The sequence below is a fragment of the Tamandua tetradactyla genome, chromosome 15 (genome assembly GCF_023851605.1).
Source record: "Tamandua tetradactyla isolate mTamTet1 chromosome 15, mTamTet1.pri, whole genome shotgun sequence".
Lineage (NCBI taxonomy): Eukaryota > Metazoa > Chordata > Mammalia > Pilosa > Myrmecophagidae > Tamandua > Tamandua tetradactyla.
Genome location: NC_135341.1, coordinates 18,011,072 through 18,031,263, shown reverse-complemented (window position 1 = coordinate 18,031,263; position 20,192 = coordinate 18,011,072). Strand labels below are relative to the sequence as shown.

General features: G+C 35.6%; 1 protein-coding gene across 5 annotated transcripts in view; it reads left to right on the top strand.

The window, feature by feature from the left end:
- The window catches only part of SLC25A26 (solute carrier family 25 member 26), a 244,220-nt gene that overhangs the window by 174,808 nt on the left and 49,220 nt on the right, over positions 1 to 20,192 (top strand). For all 5 annotated transcript variants that reach the window (XR_013162646.1, XR_013162647.1, XM_077128765.1 and 2 more), the window contains one exon: positions 15,005 to 15,049. Coding sequence is in view for 3 of the 5 variants with exons in the window: in XM_077128765.1 (XP_076984880.1) it covers positions 15,005 to 15,049 (45 nt within the window). In the remaining 2 variants the exon portion in view is untranslated. The remainder of the gene's footprint in view (positions 1 to 15,004; positions 15,050 to 20,192) is intronic.

The following is a 20,192-nucleotide window of genomic DNA, read 5'->3' as shown; positions in this document are numbered from 1 at the left end:
AGCCCTCTGTTATACAGGGTGTTTGGATATAATGAGAAGTAATCAAAACACCTCTTGCTTGTCCTTATCAAGTTTACTGTCTTCTCTTCTGTTCCTCTAGTCCCTTCTTTCTTTTCTTCTAAACATAGTGTAGATTGGTCAGCGCTACATTATTGTGTAGATTACTTGTTGTCACTTTATGTTAATGGAGCTGCTTTTAAAATGTGCTTTTAATACCTATGGATTATTTTGAGGAAACTGTGGGGTGGTGGTGAGAGAAAAGGGAAAGAAGGTAGATGGGTATTGATAGGTAGGTAAAAGTAGTAGGTAGGTGGGAACAACCATGACAAACTTATTTTTATATTTCATGATTCTTTTCAAGTTGTGATTTTGCATGAATACATGAAGGATGAATCTCTACAAATTATTTGAATATTAGATGAGAATGTTTATTGCTCCCAGCTAATCTTTTTTATTTCTTTACTTTATTGTTATTTTATAGGGTTTCGGAAGTTGACAGAAAATCTTTAATAAAAGAAAAACAAGTTGCTTCAGAAATAGGGACAATTTGGGCAAACGAGCATGTGTCTTAGTTAACATAGACACTTGATGGCCTAATAAGCAAAATCATGTACTGTTTTATTGTAGGATTTATTGAGAGGTTTTTGCTTATTTTTCCTCACCTCTCTTTGTTGCTTTCTGAGTAAAGAGATGCTAAAATATAAAGGCTAGAAGGGAAGAAAAGAGTTGCAGGTGGAAAGGAAGACTGACCCATGTGTATTAATGCCATTCTCCACTACAGAAAAAAAAAATCTAAAGAACAACCTGACCATGTTTTGTGAAGGATTAAAGTTGCTTGCAAATTCCAACCAAAAACATCTGTTTCCTGACCCTGTACCAGAGTTCTGATGTCTTGACAGGAATTCTTGTTTTGAAATTTTTGAGTCTCTAGCACCTCCCTCAGCTATCTTCTGGCTGTAATCTTAGGACTTAACACTACCTAACGTATTGGAACGACCATGTGAAGAATTGAAAATGAACTCCATTTGCCTCTTGCACACAAACAGAAAGCTTTTCAGATTTCATTAGTGAGAATCATCATAATTGTTGAGTGATTATTGTAAGAAATATGGGGTGATCCATAGTCCATTTAAGGAAGCCAATGAAAACAGATCACTGAAGGAATCAATGTGTAGGTATATATATGTCTGTGTATGCATATATAAAAATAGATGTTTTTTAACTTTCCTAAATTAAATGGCAGTTTTTCCTTTTTTTTTTTTTTTTTAGAGCAAGTAGGTAGAAAATTTATTGAGAATATATGTTAAAGGACAAGTGGGTATTCTCGCAAAGACAGAGGTGAGAGAGGCGAGAGGCAATAGGCAGTGTGGGGCCATTTGCTTTTATAGATTAGCTTCACTTACTTCCCTCCTGGTTCCTTGTTCTAGATCCTTTTTTCTACCCTACTTTCTCTCCAGGGTGGTAGCTGCTGGTAGGTAGTATACTTGGTGGGTCAGTTGGTTCCATCCTTCTCCGTAGATGACTCACTCTGGTGTGGGTGGGTTGGTTCCAACCTTCTTTGCAGATGACCCACTTAGAGGGGTTCTTGGCTTCATATTTGTTGGCTGCCACCGGGTGTTTCCCCTAAGTGGGTAGCCCCCGAGCAGGGTGTCTATGCTGGACACAGGCCTTCCAGGCCTTGATTAATTGTCCTTGTTTAAGAGTTCCTTCACTGTTTTTTTCCTTTCCTCTCTCTCCCTGTTCTAGCCTGCCTCAAATTTCCCATCAGGGAGTTCTTGCCCCTTATTTTACGGGGTGCTGAGGGATGAGAGACTGTCTTCTATAGCTGCTTCTGGCTTGTTAGTGGTTGTAGGCCCTGAAATGCCAACATTTTTAAAGCATTTCAAATTTTAGTTTTTAAGAATCCCAACTCCCACAATTACTTCCTTGTTTTTTTGTTTGTTTGTTTTTGGTAGGACACAAACTTGTATCTATTGTGACCTCATATTTAAATTCTGCTAAATGAGACATACATTGGTAATTCTGATACAGTAGATTCCCATAGGTAATGCTTACAGATTCCCAGAAGCAGTAATAAATCTTAAAGCAAATATTGAATATTAACTAGGGATCAGTTGATGTTCAGTAGTATATTTGGATTATACACATGAAGTGTGAAAGCCAGTATGATTTTGTGATAGTTTGATTAATTTGTTAAAGTAAGCTTGATACCTAAAGGAAGAGGATTTCTTGATGTTCTGATTTACCTGAATATTAACAGTGGACATTTCTGAAGATGCCTGTGATAAGGAAGTGTTAATGTTGGACATTAGCCTACCAAATTGTAGCTAGGTAAGTTCAGAAACAATACATTTACAATGTATGTTGAACACTTGAGGGTAGGTTGTATACATCATGTTCCTTGAATATTTAATACTGCCATGTACATTTCCATAAGACAAGGATATTCACTTATGTAATCACCTTAAGTATAATTTTCAAGTTCAAGAAATTTAATATGAATATAAGTATAGTCTGTATTCCAATTTTTTCACTTCCCAATAATGTCCCTTTGAGCCTTTTCCCCTCCCTTGCTAGAATCCATCCATAATCCTGTATTGAATTTGTCATTTTTTCCTTAGTTCTTTTTTTTTTTAATTACTTAGAAACACATATAAGATGTAAAATTTCCCATCTCAGCCAATCTCAAGCATACCATTCAGTGGGATTAATCACATTAATCACACTCACAAGATTATAGTACCCTCACCAGCCAGTACTAAAAACCTTCCCCTCTCCCCAAACAGTCCTTACATCTGTTATAATTAATGCCCCCTGTCCCTAGTCCTTGGAAACCTGTACCTTATTTGCTATCTCTATGCACTTATATATCTATACCAGTCTCATTTGCTTAAATAACAACTTAACTTTGATGATATACACAAATTATGTTCCTATACCCTTTTGTCCTTTCACTCTTATGTAGTTCTTGCCACAAATTATATTTATACATTATGAGTCCAAAACCATTGATTTATCATTACATTTCATGTATTTGCCTTTTAGATCCTATAGGAACTACAAACCAAAATACAGTGGCACTGGCATTTATACTCATGTCATTAATCTTACTCCTTAGCTTTTGATTATCTGGAAATTCCCTAAGCTCTTCTCTATTTTCGAAGTAGATGTAGAATTCTTGGTTGGAGATTTTTTGCTTTCAGCACTTTAAATATGTCACCCTACTGCTTTCTTTTTTTTTTCCTGTATTTATTAAACATGCCAACATACAAACACAAACATTCTTACCATATGATTATTCCATTCTACATATATAATCAGTAATTCACAATATCATTACATAGTTGTATATTCATCATCATGATCATTTCTTAGAACATTTGCATCAATTCAGAAAAAGAAATAAAAAGAAAACAGAAAAAAATTCATACATACCATACTCCTTATTCCTCCCTTTCATTGATCACTAACATTTCAATCTACTAAATTTATTTTAATATTTGTTCCCCCCTCTCCACTGCCTTCTTGCCTCCTTGGTGTCTGATGAGAAATCGGCACTTAATCTTACAGAGGCATCCTTGTACATAATGCATTGCTTCTCTCTTGCAGCTTTCAGAATTCTCTCTTTATTTTTGGTATTTGACAGTTTGAGTATAATATGTTGTAGCTTTATTTGGGCTTATCCCTTTCGGAGTTTGTGGACCATCTTTCAGCTTGGGAAGTTTTCAGCCATTATTTCTTTGAATATTCTCTCTGCCCCTTTATTTCTTCTCTTCCTGGAACTTTCACAATACATACATTGGTATGCATACCCTACAGGTTTCTCAAGTTCTGTTCACTTTTCTTCATACTTTCTTCCTTCTGCTCCTCAGACTGAATGATGTCAATTGTCTTATCTTCATGTTCTCTGATTCTTCTGCAAGCTCTAATTTGATGTTGAATCCCTTTAGGGAATTTTTAATTTCTGTTACTGTGGTCGTCAACTCTGGTTCTTTTTCATAATGTCTCCCTCTCTCTTGACTGTTCTCTTTGTGTTCATTTCTCATTTTCCTGATTTCCTTTAGTTCTTTGTCCATGTTTCCTTTAGCTCTTTGAGCATTTTTGGATCATTTTTTAAAAATCCTTGTCTGGCATTTCCCAGGTTGGTCTTCCTCATGAATAGTTTTTAATCCTTATTATTTTTTGCCTGGGACTTCACTTCCTGTTCTTTGTGTGTTTTGTAACCTTTGGTTGAATCCTGAACATTTTTATTTTAATGTTTTATTGCTGGAATTTAGATTCTGAGGTGTCTGTTCCTTAAGCTTATATCCAGCTACAGTTATATTGGAACTTTCCTTGATTGCCAGGGGTTAACAAAAAAAAAGGGAAAGAGAAAAAGTAAAACAGACCACCTTACCCAGTCTTTAACAGATTGACCTGTGTGAGCTCTCTCCTTCAGAGCTTATCTATTCAGTGAGTTTGGAGAATAGCTCCAGGCCAAAGTGTAGGTGCCACCCTGATCCTTTCTGCACATGTGTCTTGTCTTGGGCATGTGCATTTTGCTCTAGAAATTCCCCGTTTAGACATTTCCAAATGACCCGTCTTCTTTAGGAAACAGTTTCCTTATGGCCCTGGTTACTGGTCTCTGTTTTCTACAGCCAGCAATCCCTCAGTGGCATGACTTGACTCCTTTCCACCAGCATTCTTTAGGAGTGGTGGCAAGTTTTGGGATGGCAAATCCCCTCAGGCCTTCACCAGATAAGATTGGACCAGACATTCATGTTCCCAGTATGTGTACAAGAGTTACTCTCCTCTCTCCAGAACTGGGATGAGGGTTCTGCGCTGGGAGCACAGACCAGCTTTGCACTGAGCTAGTGAGGAGTCAGGAGGGGGCCACTGTGATAGCCGTGAGATCCTACTTCTTTTAAGTACCCTTTTTATTGATTCAGTGCTTACCCTGTTACTATGTCCTTTAGCTGCTTTGTGGAGGTTTTAGAAAGATGTTTCTGCCCGTCCTTGCTGGATGTTCAATGATTCTGTGGAGAGACAAGAATCCTGAAACATGTCACTCCATTTTCTTGAACCATAGATGTATACTTCTCACAAATGAATATGCTCATATAATCCTCACCCCTTTCTGTTATCATGGACATTTCCATATCCCTAGACCATTTATTGATATCTCATCACATTCAGTCCTCCCACCTAGATTAGTTTTGCCTGTTCCAGAACTTTATATAAATAGAGCCTATAGTATAAATTCTTTTTGTATGACTTCTTTTGTTTGGTATAACCTATGTAAGGGTCATAACTGTTGATAGCAAGTATTAATAGTACTTTACTCTTTATTGCTGATTAAGATTCCATTGTATCACTATACTGCAATTTGTTTAGCCGGTCGCCATTGTAGACATTAGACGTTTTTATTTCGTTCTTTTTAGTGGGTGTATACTCATATTTCAGTGTTGTTTCAATTAGCATTGCCTGATGACTAATGATGGTGAGTATCTTTTCATGTGCTTATTTTAGCCACTTCTATTTTTTTTGTGTGTGTGTATGAACTATTTGCTCAACTCTTTTGACCTTTTGTTTTGCTTTTGCTTTTTATTAGAGAAATTGTTTAATTACAGAACAATCATGTATAAAATACTATGCAGCACTCCACCATCAACATGTGGCATTGGTGTGGAACATTTGTTGCAATTGATAATAGTACATTTTTATAATTGTACTATTAATTAAAGTCCATGGTTTAAGTTGGGGTCCACTGTGTAATATAGTTCCTGGATTTTTAAAAATTTTATTGTTACCATAAATGCCATCTAACATTTCCCCTTTTAATCATATTCAGATATTTATTTCAGTGCTGCTAATTATTCTTTTGCCCATTTTTAAATTGGGTTATTTATTATTCTTTCTTTTCATTATTGAGTTTTGAAAGTTTTTTCCAAATTTATATAAGATTGGTATTCTTTAAAATTTTTTTGTAGCAACTATAAATAAAACATAAAATTTGTCATTTTAACAATTTCAGTGCACAATTCAGCAGTAATAATGACATTTACAATTTTGTGCTACCATCTCTACCATCCATTGCCTCATTTTTTCATCACCCCAAACAGAAATCTGTACCCATTAAGCATTAACTCCCTGTGTTCCCTTCCCCCAGACAGATTAGATTGGCCTCTAATCTACTTTCTTTCTCTGTGATTTTACTACTTCTAGATATTTTATATAAGCGGAATCTTACAATATTTTTCCTTTGGTACCTGGCTTATTTCACTTAGTGTGGTGTTTTCAGGGGTCATCCATGGTGTAGTATGTATCAGAACCTCCTTCCTTTTATGGCTGGATAATATTGCATTGAATGTTTATGCCACATTTTGTTTATCCTTTCATCTGTTGATGGATACTTGATTTGCTTCCACCTTTTCACTATTGTGAATAGTGGTGCTATGTACATTTGTATACAAATATTTATTTTTGGAGTCCTTTTTTCACTTCTTTTGAGTATATACCTTGAAGTTGGATTGCTAGATCATATAATAATTTTATGTTTGAAGTTTTTGAGGAACCACCAAACTTTTCCACTGTTGGCTACCCCATTTTACAGTCTCACCAACAGTGAATGAGGGTTCTAGTTTCTCCACATCCTTTCCAGTGCTTGCTGTTTTCCTTTTTTTTTTTTTTTCTTGTAGTAGCCATTCTAGTGAGTGTGAATTGGTCTGTCATTATGGTTTTGATTTGCATTTCCCTAGTAGCTAATGATAGTAAGTATTTTTTCATTGCTTCTTAGACATTTGCAGATGATGGGTTTTTTTTTTTTAATAAATATGTATTCAAGACCTTTGCCCATTTTTTATTTGGGTTGTTTGTCTTTTTGTTATTAAGTTGTAGAAGTTCTTTCTATATTCTGGATACTAAATCCTTGGCAGAGCCATGGTTTGCCACCATTTTTCCCCCCATTCAGTGGATTGTCTTTTTACTTTCCTGATAAAGTCCTTCGCACAGAAGTTGAATTTTGATGAAGTCCACCTTATCTATCTTTTCTTTTGTCGGTCATGCTTTTGAATTTTTATCTGTTTATGTTGTGAAATCCAAGTTTTGAAGATTTTACGCTGTGTTTTCTTGTAAGAGTTTTGTGGTCTTAGTTTTTGTATTTAGGACTTTATTCTATTTTGAGTTACGTTTTGTAGATGGTATAAGATAGGGGTCCAAATTTTACATGTAGATATCCACTCTTTGCTTCACCATTTGTTGAAGAGACTATTCTTTCCTCACTGAGCATCCTTCACACTTTTGTGGCAGTAAATTGGCCATCTCTGTGTAGATTAAGGTATTTGTTTTGCAGTGCCATTTGATCAGCAGAAGTTTTAAAATTTGGTTGTGTAATTTTTCATTTTTTTTTGTTTTATGGTTATTGCTTCTTATGTCACAAGAAATCTCTTCCTACCCCCAGGTCACCAAGATAGTCTCATTTTATTTCTTCTGTAAAATGTAGAGTTTTAGCTTTTATTTTTAGGTCTCTGATTAATCTCAGATTAACTTTGTGTATGATCATGAAGTTGGGGTCAAGGCTAATTTTTATACATGTTTTATGCATACTCAGTTGCTCCAGGACCATTTATTGAAAACAGTATTTTTTAACTTTCTTTTTTATTCCATTGTTTTTATTTGTCTGTCCTCAGACCTATGATCCTGATCACTGTCCTGATTACTGTTGCTTTACAGTAAATCTTGAAATCAGATCATGTAACTCTTCTAACATTGTAAGTTTTCAAGATTATTCTGGCTGTTCTCAGTCCTTTGTATTTTCATGTAACTTTTAGAATCACTTTGTCAATTTATATTTAAGAGGGGTGGGAGAGGAAGTTTACTGGGATTATGGGTAGGATTACATTTGAATCTGTAGATTATTTCAGGGAGAATTGACATTTTAACAATATTGAGGCTTTCAGTTACAGGCAGTCTCCATTTATCTAGGTCTTCTTTAATTTCTCTTAACTGTGTTTTGTAGCTGTAAGTGTAGAGGTCCTCAAGTCTTTTGTTAACTTTATATCTAAATAGTTCATCTTATTTTGATAATAAGTGGAATTGTTTTATTTTTTTTCACTTATTTGCTGCTAGTATTTAGGAATCCTATTGATATTTGTATGTTGATTCCTTAAGATTCCTTATGAGGTTCTGCATAAAATCATTTTTTTAATGTATGAACAGGGTCAGTTTTACTTCTTTCTCATCTTTATGCCTTTTATTTTTTTTTCTTGCCTGAATTTCTTGCAGTGACTAGACCTCCCATTGAGGGTTGAATAGAAGTGGTGAGAACAAACATCCTTGCCTTGTTCATGATCTTAAGAGGAAAGTATTCAGTTTTCACCATTAAGAATGATGTTAATGCTTTTTTTTATAGGTTTCTTTTTCAGATTGAGGAAATACTCCCTCTACTCTTATTTTGCTGAGCATGTAATCGTGAGTGGGTGTTAAACCAGAAGCTTGTTTTTAGAAGGTTTATTGAATTACAGACTAAATTGACATTGCTATTATCTTCATTACAGAATACGGTTATATGACTGGCATAGTGACATACAGATTTACATAGTAAGGGCTACTTCTCTACTCAGACAAAATCACTGTGATGATTCTGTAGAAGGTAGAAAAAGAAAATCTAAACATTACCATCAGTGATAACATTGATTAAGCCCTTACTACGTCTACTGCACTGAGTTGGCCCTTGACAATCTATCTGTTCATTGCTCCTGTCCTTGAGGACTATAATATTTGAGAATCAGACTGCTCACACTCACTTCTGTTGTGTTTTATATTTTGACTTTCTTGTGTCCATTTTGTACTTTCTTTGGGAAAATGTTTGAGAAATTTTAATGTGTCTTAAATACCTAAAGAGTAATTGATTCCAATTTTCCCTACTTTTAAGTTAATTTCCTTAATTAGGCCTAGATTCTTTTCTTTATGTACAGTGTTCATAGATGGATTATAGTTATTCAGTTAGAAAATGAAAACATATACTGTTAGAGTTCTTTCCTGGTATGTCAAATGTCAGCAAACCAGCTTTGAATGGTTCTTACTACCACCACCACCCCCACCCCAAGAATAATTGTCACTTTGGGGCAACTTCATTTGTCCTTGGTTACCACTGGTTTTAAGTAGGAAGAGGCACAAAGTATTTAAAAGGAGAGTGTCTTTGTTATCTTTCCCTTGCTACAATGGGAAACCCTAAACAAAATAGAAATATGGACATTGTCATGCAAAAAAGTAGATTGCCCTGTAGATATCACTTGGTGGGTCCCTTGAATATTGGAATGGGCCAGTCCTTAGACCCAACTCTGATATCCCTGGTCAAGCCTATCAATTCCATGCTGTTCTTCATATCCCTTCTAGTTTGAGGTATTAGCAGTTTCTGTGAATGTTGCTTTTTTTGGCAGGGGTGAGAAGTGGGTGGAGGATATCTTATTGCTAGAGCGCTTTTGGTTATTTCTGTAAAGGTAAGTAAGAGCATTCACAGCTTTTTTGGGGGTGAGGTGCATGGTCCAGGAATCGAATTCATTCACAGCTTTTTCTTTTTTTTTTTAAATTTTTTATTAATTAAAAAAAAATTACAAGAAAGAAACACAAACATTCCCAACACATATACTCAGCAATTCACAATATCATCACATAGTTGCATATTCATCATCATGATCATTTCCCAGAACATTTGTATCAATTCAGAAAAAGAAATAAAAAGACAACAGAAAAATGAAACAAAAACAGCAAAAAAAATTTACATACCATACCATACATACCATACCCCTTACCCCTCAAATGCATTGATCACTAGCATTATTTTAGCATTTGTTCCCCCATTATTTATTTTTATTCCATATGTTCTACTCATCTGTTGACAAGATAGATAAAAGGAGTATCAGACACAAGGTTTTCACAATCACACAGTCACATTGTGAAAGCTGTATCAGTATACAATCATCATCAAGAAACCTGGCTACTGGAACACAGCTCTACATTTTCAGGCAGTTCCCTCCAGCCTCTCCACTACATCTCGAATAACAAGGTGATATCTACTTAATGCATAAGAATAACCTCCAGGATAACCTCTCGACTCTGTTTGGAATCTCTCAGCCATCGACACTTTGTCTCATTTCACTCTTCCCCCTTTTGGTCGAGAAGGTTTTCTCAATCCCTTGATGCTGGGTCTCAGCTCATTCTAGAGTTTTTCTCAATCCCTTGATACTGAATCTCAGCTCATTCTGGGATTTCTGTCCCACGTTGCCAGGAAGACCAACACCCCTGGGAATTATGTCCCATGTAGACAGGGGGAGGGTGGTGAGTTTGTTTGCTGTGTTGGCTGGAAAGAGAGGCTGCATCTGAGCAACAAAAGAGGTTCTCTTGGGGATGACTCTTAGGCCTAAATTTTATGTAGGCTTGACCTATCCCCTGTGGGGTTAAGTTTCATATGAACAAACCCCGAGACTGGGGGCTCAGCCTATAGCTTTGGTTGCCCACACTGCTTGTGAGAATATCAAGAATTCAACTTGGGAAAGTTGAATTTTCCGCCGTTTTCACCATTCCCCAAAGGGGACTTTGCAAATACTTTTCCACTCACTGATCAAATCACTCTGGGATTCATCAGGGCATCACCTGGACAAACCAACAAAATCTCATGTCCTATACAAAGTTCCATGTACTTAAGGTGTTCAACCAACTATCTACAGAAGTTATATTAGGAGATGCACTAGTCAAAGTGTAAATTTGTACCAAATAAACATTTTTTGCTTTAGTCTCACACATAAGTTGAAATTTTAAAACATTAATTACCATCTATTTTCAGCACACTGCAGTAATGACATTCTTTTGTTCTTCCTTATGCAAAAACATTTTTTAAATTTGTACATTTAGTCACTATCATTATACACTCTAGACATTCCTAGATTATACCATCTCAATCTTTATCGTCTATCTTTCTTTGTGATTTCATTTATGCCCCAGCCCTCCTCCCTCTATCATTCTCATATGCAGCTTCATTCAGTGTTTTAACATAATTGTATTACAGTTAGGTAATATTGTGCTGTCCATTTCTGAGTTTTTATATTCAGTCCTGTTGCACAATCTGTATCCCTTCAGCTCCAGTTACCCAGTATCTTACCCTATTTCTGTCTCCTGATGGTCTCTGTGACCAAGGAAATATTCCAAGTTTATTCACTAATGTCAGTTCCTATCAGTGAGACCATACAGTATTTGTCCTTTTGTTTCTGGCTAATCACACTCAGTATAATGTCCTTTAAGGTCCATTCATGTTGTTACATACTTCATAACTTTATTCTGTCTTACAGCTGCATAGTATTCCATCTTATGTAAATGCCATAGTTTATTTAGCCAACTGTCTGTTGATGGACATTTTGGCTGCTTCCATCTCTTGGTAATTGTAAATAATGCTGCTATAAACATTGGTGTGTAAATGTCCATTTGTGTCCTTGCCCTCATATCCTTTGAGTAGAAACAGCACATAGATGGGTGCTATTTTTTAATCCATTCTGCCATACTATTTCATTTGATTGGAGAGTTTAATCCATTAACATTCAGTGTTATTACTGCATGGGTAGTACTTTCTTCTACTATTTTGCCTTCTAGATTTTATATGTCATATATAATTTTCCTTCTTTTTACCTTTACTAATAGTCTTCCTTTCTAGACTTTTCTCCACACCTCTCTCTTCTGTCTTTGTATCTCTCTGTAGTGCTCCCTTTAGTATTTCTTGCAGAGCTGGTCTCTTGGTCACAAATTCTCTCAGTGATTTTTTTGTCTGAAAATGTTTTAATTTCTCTCTCATTTTTGAAGGACAATTTTGCTGGATATAGAATTCTTGGTTGGCAGTTTTTCTCTTTTAGTAATTTAAATATATCATCCCACTCTCTTCTTGCCTCCATGGTTTCTACTGAGAGATCTGCGCATAGTCTTATTGGGCTTCCCTTGTATGTGATGGATTGCTTTTCTCTTTCTGCTTTCACGATTCTCTCTTTCTCTTTGACCTCTGACATTCTGATTATTAAATGTCTTGGAGTATGTCTGTTTTGATCTATTCTCTTTGGGGTATGCTGCACTTCTTGGATCTGTAATTTTAAGTCTTTCATAAGAGTTGGGAAATTTTCAGCATTCACAACTTTTTAATGTACTTTCTTAGGCTTCCTGGATCACTCATAGTAATATTGTGCTATTGCAGCTTCCAATCAAGTCTTTTTTAAAAAATGGTGTTAACATTCTAAATGTGATCTTTCCATTGAAAAATAGAATTTGCTCAGTGGCCTTTGAAATCATATCTTCATACTGCTTCAGTTATATTACAAACCAGTTCATTATTTATTGAAGTACCATAAGTTACATTTATTATGTGATTGTAGGAGTATAGGCATTGATTGGCCTCAAGGATAATTCAACTCTGTTATTTTGTGATAGGTGAAGAATGTTCATAATATAATTTTGTATATTCCTTGTTTCACTAACAGTACCCAACACTTCCTATCCTTGTTTATCAGACCCACATACCATTTTCTCTACTTCACATGGGATCTTCACAGGCACTCTTGTATAGAATTATTGCTATATTTATTACTCAGTGGAATTCATGTTGAATTTTAGCAGGAGTTTTTTTTTCCCCTTAGTATCTGCCTCTTTGATGGTAGCTGGGTTTACTGCTGCTCACTTATTAGTGCCCTGGGTCTTAACAACCTTATTCAAACAAAACATCTTAAATGGAGGCATTAAACAGGTCACAACAGTGAGCCATTTTGTAACATTTGGTGCAATAAAATGGGTATGTTGTGTTTTAGAATAAGACCTCTGAGTGCAGCTATTCATTTTCTTCATCTATAAAACATTTTAGAATAACAGCTTACATCTGTTTGGGGTATAAAATTCCACATTTTGAAGAAACATCAGTGTTAAGTAACTCCAAACCAGACATGGAGAAGGAGTGGGCTTTTTGTCAGGCTCATGTTCTGTGGAAGTCAGGAGAATTATTTGTTTTAGCTGTGGAGCCTCATTTGCTGGCATGGTTGGCTTTCGCATATGTGGGACACATTTTCATTATTGTCTTTACATATTGTAAATGATGACAAACATACATTATAATTTGGACTTGAAGAGTGTTTGAAACGTTTTCGCACATCAGGAATTTATCTTGTGAAGGATATTTCACTACCAGAACCCAGAAATAAATTTAATTATTTAAGCATTTACAGCACATTTAATTACCTTAGGCTATCAGGTAGTCTTGCTTTACTGTTGGCTCACTTTAAAAAATAAACACCTTGGCCATTCCAAATGTATGATTTTTAAATTACTTCTTTAAACTTAAGGAACAGTTTAATGAATAACTTTTCATAGAGGAAAATGGGGTAAAATGTTCATTTGCGGAATTCAAATCTAAATAATATTAAGTGCAGATGATATGCCATGCAATTTTGTGGGTTAAAATTAATTCTAAAACCTTTCTCATGTTATAAATGTGATATATTTACATTCTTTTAAAATTTGTTACATTTACATTTGGGAAGGGAGAGTACAAAGAAGAAAATTAATATATAATCCTACTACCTGTAAGTCATTTTGGTATATTTTATTACATATTGTAATTTTGAAAAGTTTAGAGAAGCTTTTTGAAAACTATTATAAAATGATGTCTTTGGCTTTTGATAATTAATATAATAGGAAATCCAGCACTAAAGTTTCATGTTGGGCAGTATCAGGTGCTTGACGTTAGTGTGTACTGTTTGCATGATTAGCGCTGCCTTTGGGCTCACTGATTCATAGTGGTGTCCTCTTGGCATCTTGTTAGACTGTAAATCTAAACATGGCCCTTAGACCACTGCCGCAAGTACTGTCCAGTTTGGTAAGATGCCCCTTTACGGATTGAGAAAACCTTCTCGACCAAAAAGGGGAAGAGCAAAATGAGACAAAATAAAGTGTCAATGGCTGAGAGTTTCTAAGCAAGGTCGAGAGGTTATCCTGGAGGTTACTCTTACACGTTAAATAGATATCACCTTGTTAGTCAAAATGTAATGGAGAGGCTGGAGGAAACTGCCTGAAAATGTAGAACTGTGTTCCATTAGCCGTGTTTCTTGAAGATGATTATATAATGATATAGCTTTCATAATGTGACTTTGTGATTTTTTTCTTTCTTTTTATTTATTTTTTTTCTGAATTGCTGCAAATGTTCTAAGAAATGATCACGATGATAAATTTGCAACTATGTGATGATATTGTGAATTACTGATTATATTTGTAGAACAGAATGATCAAAAGTTAAGAATGTTTGTTAAAAATTTAAAAATCAATAAAAACAAAAAAAGATGCCCCTTTACTTTCTGTTTCAGCTCAGGCTTTATTTCCTCCCTTAACACATTAGCCAGTCCTCTCCCTCTAACCGCTTTTTGTTTTTCTTCTCCTCCTCCTTTCTACCTACTCCTCTCTTTTTCACTCTCCATTCTTCTTTCCTTCCCTCTCTCATTTTCACTTTCCCTTTCCTCTTCCTGTCCCCCTCTCTCCTCCCCTTACACCCCCCACTATTGTCCTCCCCCCCATCTCTTCTCTCTCTCCTTCTCTTTTTTTCTCTTTTAAATCCTAGCACTCCTTGAGGAGGAGACAGCAGTAGCCTTTAAGCAGAAAAATGTCAAGTCTTTAAAGGGTTTATTATTTATTATGGGAAGAATTTATTTTGTCCTTTCAGTAGTCAGACCCTCTGTGTATTTTACTTTTCCTGTTTCAAACGGGCTTCACAACATCATTGAATGTCCCGTAGGTTGAAGAAGTTAGTAGAACTCTAAAGGCAGTTATGATTTAACTCTTTTTCTTAACACTATGTGTACTATACCAACAAATTTGTTTAATATTAGCTTTATCTACATAAGTTAAAATGAAGTAATGTTATAAAATAATTAAGAGTTCATTGAAGTAATGCCAGACAACTCTGATCATTCCTCTCTAATTTGTTTGATTTTTTTCTCTCTTTCTTCAGATTCCTTTCTCTTTGGTCCAGTTTCCTTTATGGGAGTCCCTAAAAGTAAGTCAATCTTCTTATAAAAAATTTTCTGTCACTGATACGCAGTTTCCTTGGGTATAATTTGTGTGTATGTATGTGTGTGTGCGTGCGTATCTGTGTGCATGTACCAAAAATCAAATCCTGGTCTCCTGCATGGCAAGCAAGAATTCTACCACTGAGCTACCCATGCAGCCTTTCAGTGGGTGTGATATTGATTGACAGTTTGACAACTCAGAATTAAGAGTTGAAAATAGTTTTCGTATGTGATATTCAGTTTTATAAGCAATTCAGCCTTTTAAATTTGTTCAGAGGTCTGTGGTACTAGGAAGAAAGCATATATATGTGCCTTAAATCCATAGATATTAAGGAAGAACTTGACTTTTTTCTGTATTCTCTCTCTACCCAGTTGTATTTTATTTCACTTCATCCCCTTTTCTTTGTAGAGAAGTTAAGGAATAACAGTGAGGAAAGGGGTGAAGGAAAGAAGGCAAGGCCCTGAATGTTGGAAGGTATCCAGGCCCTCCCCCTCCTGCATATGTGGGGAGAGAAGGGTGGGAACAGTGGAGGGCATGGCCCTGCCTGTTCTCTTCCGTCTTTGCTTCTTACACCCACCAGGGCCAGGAGACCCTGGAAAAGGAGCAGAGATGATGAGTTTTGAGTCAACTTTAGGGAAGATCACTCATCTGTTCAAAAGCAAACAGTTAAATTAAAAAAAAATTTAATCTTGAGTTGAAAAAATGCTGAAATTTTGGAGTAGGTTTTATCTCCTGGTATGTTAATTTTGAAAATTGTGCGTCAGGATATAATTTGTATGGGTCTTTGTCAGCATTTTGAAGACTAGAATAAAAAGGAAAAAAGATAGAGAGTATGTCACGTGGTAGGGAGAGGTATTATTTTGTAAAATATAAATGTTGTGTATATAATGGATGTGTGCACATATATCTCTGAACTGGGTTGCAATCTCAAATGTATTTCTCACTGTGGCTGATGATAAAAGGAAAGAAAAAAAAAACAACAACCATAAAAGCCATCGTTCGAGTGAAAATGGTGATAAATGACCAAACTGTAAAATGGCACAATATCTAGGTAGGCACTTAATAATACAAAAATAATTACCCCATGATTATATAGAGTTAGTAACTAGCACAGAGTGGTCACAAAAAATGTCTTTAAAGAGTATTATAAAATGTTTTTGGACTCTCAGAAAGATTCTGTTGAGGTTATATACTAAAGGCTAATAAAATAGTACAAAACATTACTCTCTTAAAAATAAAGTTTGGAATATTAAGTATTGAAAAATATTTTTTTAAAGCAGTCATTTCCTGATTTTAAGACATAGCACTCCTCATTTAATACTTTTGGGGCGCCTTTCATTGTTGTTTTATTTGTCTGTTTTTGTTTTTACCATTTTCTCTGTGGTGCATGGTGAAAATGGATTTCTCAGGCAATGTTTAGCTGCATGATGTAACTGCTATCCAATGAGAAGGTCACATTCCATTAGCATAACAGCTCTCCTTTTTTAGTGTGTGACAAAAGAACAATGAAGCCAACAGCTGTCTAGCAAACAAGACTCACTTTATTAGTGTCTCAATAACCAGCATTCACACAGATCCTGCACTCTCTCTAACATCTTTATGCCTGAACTTTACATAGGACTGCTTTGAGGCCCAACAAGTGAAAAAGACATATGTTTATCTCTTTCAATATCAAGAGAATCTGTAAGATTCTAGCTAGTTAAGAAACATCTACAATTTCTCAAAGTTATGTATAGTTAGCAATGCTATGCCTTGAAATTTTTCTTTGAGCAAATATTAAGATAAGTGGTTTTTTGAGTCAGGTTTATTGACGAATAAGTTACATACATTGAAATTTGCCAGTTGTAAGTGTAAAGTTCTATGAGTTTTGACAAATATATTTATAACTACTCCTATAATCAACGTATGGAATACTTCTACCATCCCGAAAAGTTAACTCATACTCTTCTATAGTCAATGTCTTCTTTCTATCCCAGCCCTTGGCAAATGCTGCTCTGATTTCTATCCCTCTAGCTTTCCATTTTCCAGAATATCATGTAAATAAAATAATGCACTATATACCATTTTGTAGCTGCTTCTTTCAATTAATATAATACTGTTGAGATTCATCCATGTTGTTGCCTATACCAATAACCTGTTCCCCTTCTTTTTCTTTTTTTTTTTTAACCGAGTAGTGTTCCACTGTATAGATGTACCAGAATTTATTTGCCCATTCACTAGTTGATAGGTATTTTACTTTCTAGTTTTTTGTGATTATGAATGAAGTTGCTATAAATGTTTGCATGTAAATATTTATATGGATGTTTATTTTTATTTCTTGTGGGTAACTACCTTGGAATGGAGTCATATGGTAAGACTGTGTTTAATTTTACAAGGAGCTGCCAAAGTATTTTCCAAAATGGTTGTACCCATTTTGCATTTCCACTAACAATGTGAGAGTTCCAGTTGCTCTGCATCCATGTCATAAGTTGTTAATGTAAAACATTTTTTAAAAAATTTTAGCCATTGTGGTAGGTGTGTACTATATTTCAGTGTAATTTTAATTTGCACTTTCCTCAAGACTAATAATGTTGAGCATCTTTTCACTTAATAGTGTGTTTTTAATATCTGAATAAGAAATTCCAGTACTTACTAAAGTAGATAATTTTTGGTACTTATTTTTTGTGTTTATGATTTTAATCTAACTCCTGACAGCTTTTCTACTTCCTCATCCATTCTATACATTAACTTCATATGATCTTCTTTAAACATCTCTTCGAAATTATACTTAAGTTCTCAGATATATAGGACTTTCTAAAACTTTAAAACATGAATTTCTTGGTATACATTCTAGTTTGCTGAAATGTTATATACCAAAAATGGAATGGCTTTTTAAAAGGAAATTTAATAAGTTACAAGTTTACAGTTCTAAAGAAGTTAAAGGGCCCAAATTAAGGCACCAAAAGAGGTTACCTTCACTCAAGAAAGACTGATGAATCTCAAACACCTCTGTCAGCTGGATAGTCACATGGCTGGCATCTGCTGGTCCCTTGCTACTGGGCTCTTTTGTTTCAGCCTCTGTTACTGTGGGGGTTCCTCACTTTGCTTCTCTGTGGAGATAATCTAATCATAAGTTTCTGCCCTGCAGAATTGAATTAAGATTCAAGGAAGTGGCAACCTCTACTAGATTGAATCAAGATTAAACCATAGCTTTTCTGGGGGTACATAATATTTTCAAACTGGCACAGTCTATAAGGATGTCAACAATATGTCTCTATCCAGCTCCCCAGCCCTGTCCTTTTAAAAAATAAATAAATAAATAAAATAAAATCTTTCCCCTCCTGCCAGAATAGTCTCCTTCCTACCCTTCTATTTCTTCCCTCCCCTCCTCTCTACTTTGGCTTCTTTCTGAAATGTCTTTCCACTTATCCAGATCCTATGCATCTATCAAAGCCCAGTCCATTTTTTATCTTCTGCTTGAAATGTTCCCATGCAAATGTAAGCCTGAGGTTTACCCTTAGTTACCTAACATTTTGTAAATATTTCTGACTGGCATTTAATTATGTTCCATCTTGTGTTTAAAACCTCTTAAAACTAAGTTTTAGAGTTTTCAAACAAGGCCTCAAACTTTTCCATTTAGAAATGAAGAAACATTTGCGATTCAAATAGTCAATGCCCATTTATTGCCTGCCCACACTGAGCTAGACATTGTTGCATTTCACAGGAATGCAAAGATGAATACGATGTGGCTGATGTCCTTGAGGAGTTAGAGAGGTGCACGCACACAAATAACTGAAACGTAGATCTTCGTAATTGAAGAATACTCAAGGTAATGTGGGAGCCAGTCTCCTTGACTCTCCAAATCATGTCACAATCCTACCTCATCTCTTATGTCTTTCTTTTCTTATACATAGAATTAGAAAAAGAGATGTTATATGAAAGAAGACTAGACACTATATTGAGGAGGGAAAAAAAAAGGGGATAGATTATCCTATCTAGAACTTCAGTAAAGATAGTTTTCCTCTAAGATTTCTGCTCAGTTTGGTACTTGTCAGCCAGGCAAGAAAGGAAACATGGTAGATTAAATGGTTCTTATTACCCAACAGTGACCCACAGCCTAACCCTTGTCCCTTTGCTTTGGATACCATCTTTATATTGATGACTTGTACATGTATAGCTCCATCACCGACCACCTTCTTTGTGTTCCACCCTCATAGGACCAGCTGCCTAGTCGGCATTTTCACTTAAAATGTCTCAAGGTAACCAGTTCAAAATGGGAATCTCAATTTTCGTTGTTCTTCTTTCCAGCCTGTTTCCTCCCAGTTGTTGCCTTCTCAGTAAATAGCACAATTATCCTTTGCTTGCATAAGCAATAATCTAAAAGTTATTCTGGAGTTCTTCTTTTCCCTTACCCCTCCATATCTAGTCCATTAGCAAATCCACGACTTTACTTCCAGCCACCTTCACCTCTTGCTTGCCGTGTTGCCCTGGCCTCTCAAATGGCCTCTGATTCCATTCTTACTCCACTAAAATATCTTTTCCTTGCAGCAGATTGATTTTTTTAAGAAATAAATATCATACCACTCCATTAAAATCCTTCAGTGACATCTCTTTGAATCAAGACTAAAATCTTTGAAGGAAAAATAAAAATAGCTCTATAAAATCTGTCCCTGCTTCCCTCACCAACCTTATCTCATACCACTCACTCACTGCTCTCTAGCCATACTGTATCCATTCACAGCTCTACAGCCCTTCTGCCTCCCTCTGTCTTTTGGACATGCCGAGCTGGTTCTCCCCCCAAAGTCTTCGCATTTATTATTTCCTCTGCTGAAAAATATTCTCTATTCATTTGTTCTACACATCTTTATTCAGTGTCTGTTGTGTGTCAGGCATTTTTTAGAGTCTGGGGATATAGTGATGAAGAGGACTGACAAAGGGAGTCATCCTCTGTCCTTAGGTAGTGTTCATTCTAGCTCTTTCCCTAAGCTTTTCTCACAACCAGCTGTTGTTCATTCCCTAGATTATAGATCAACTGTCACTTCCTCAGGAGGCATTCCCTGCCACCCCTTGTAGGCCCTCCCCTTCCCTACCTGTTTTACTTCCTTCCTGGTGTTTTAATAACAGTGTATTTAGTTATATACTTTTTGTCA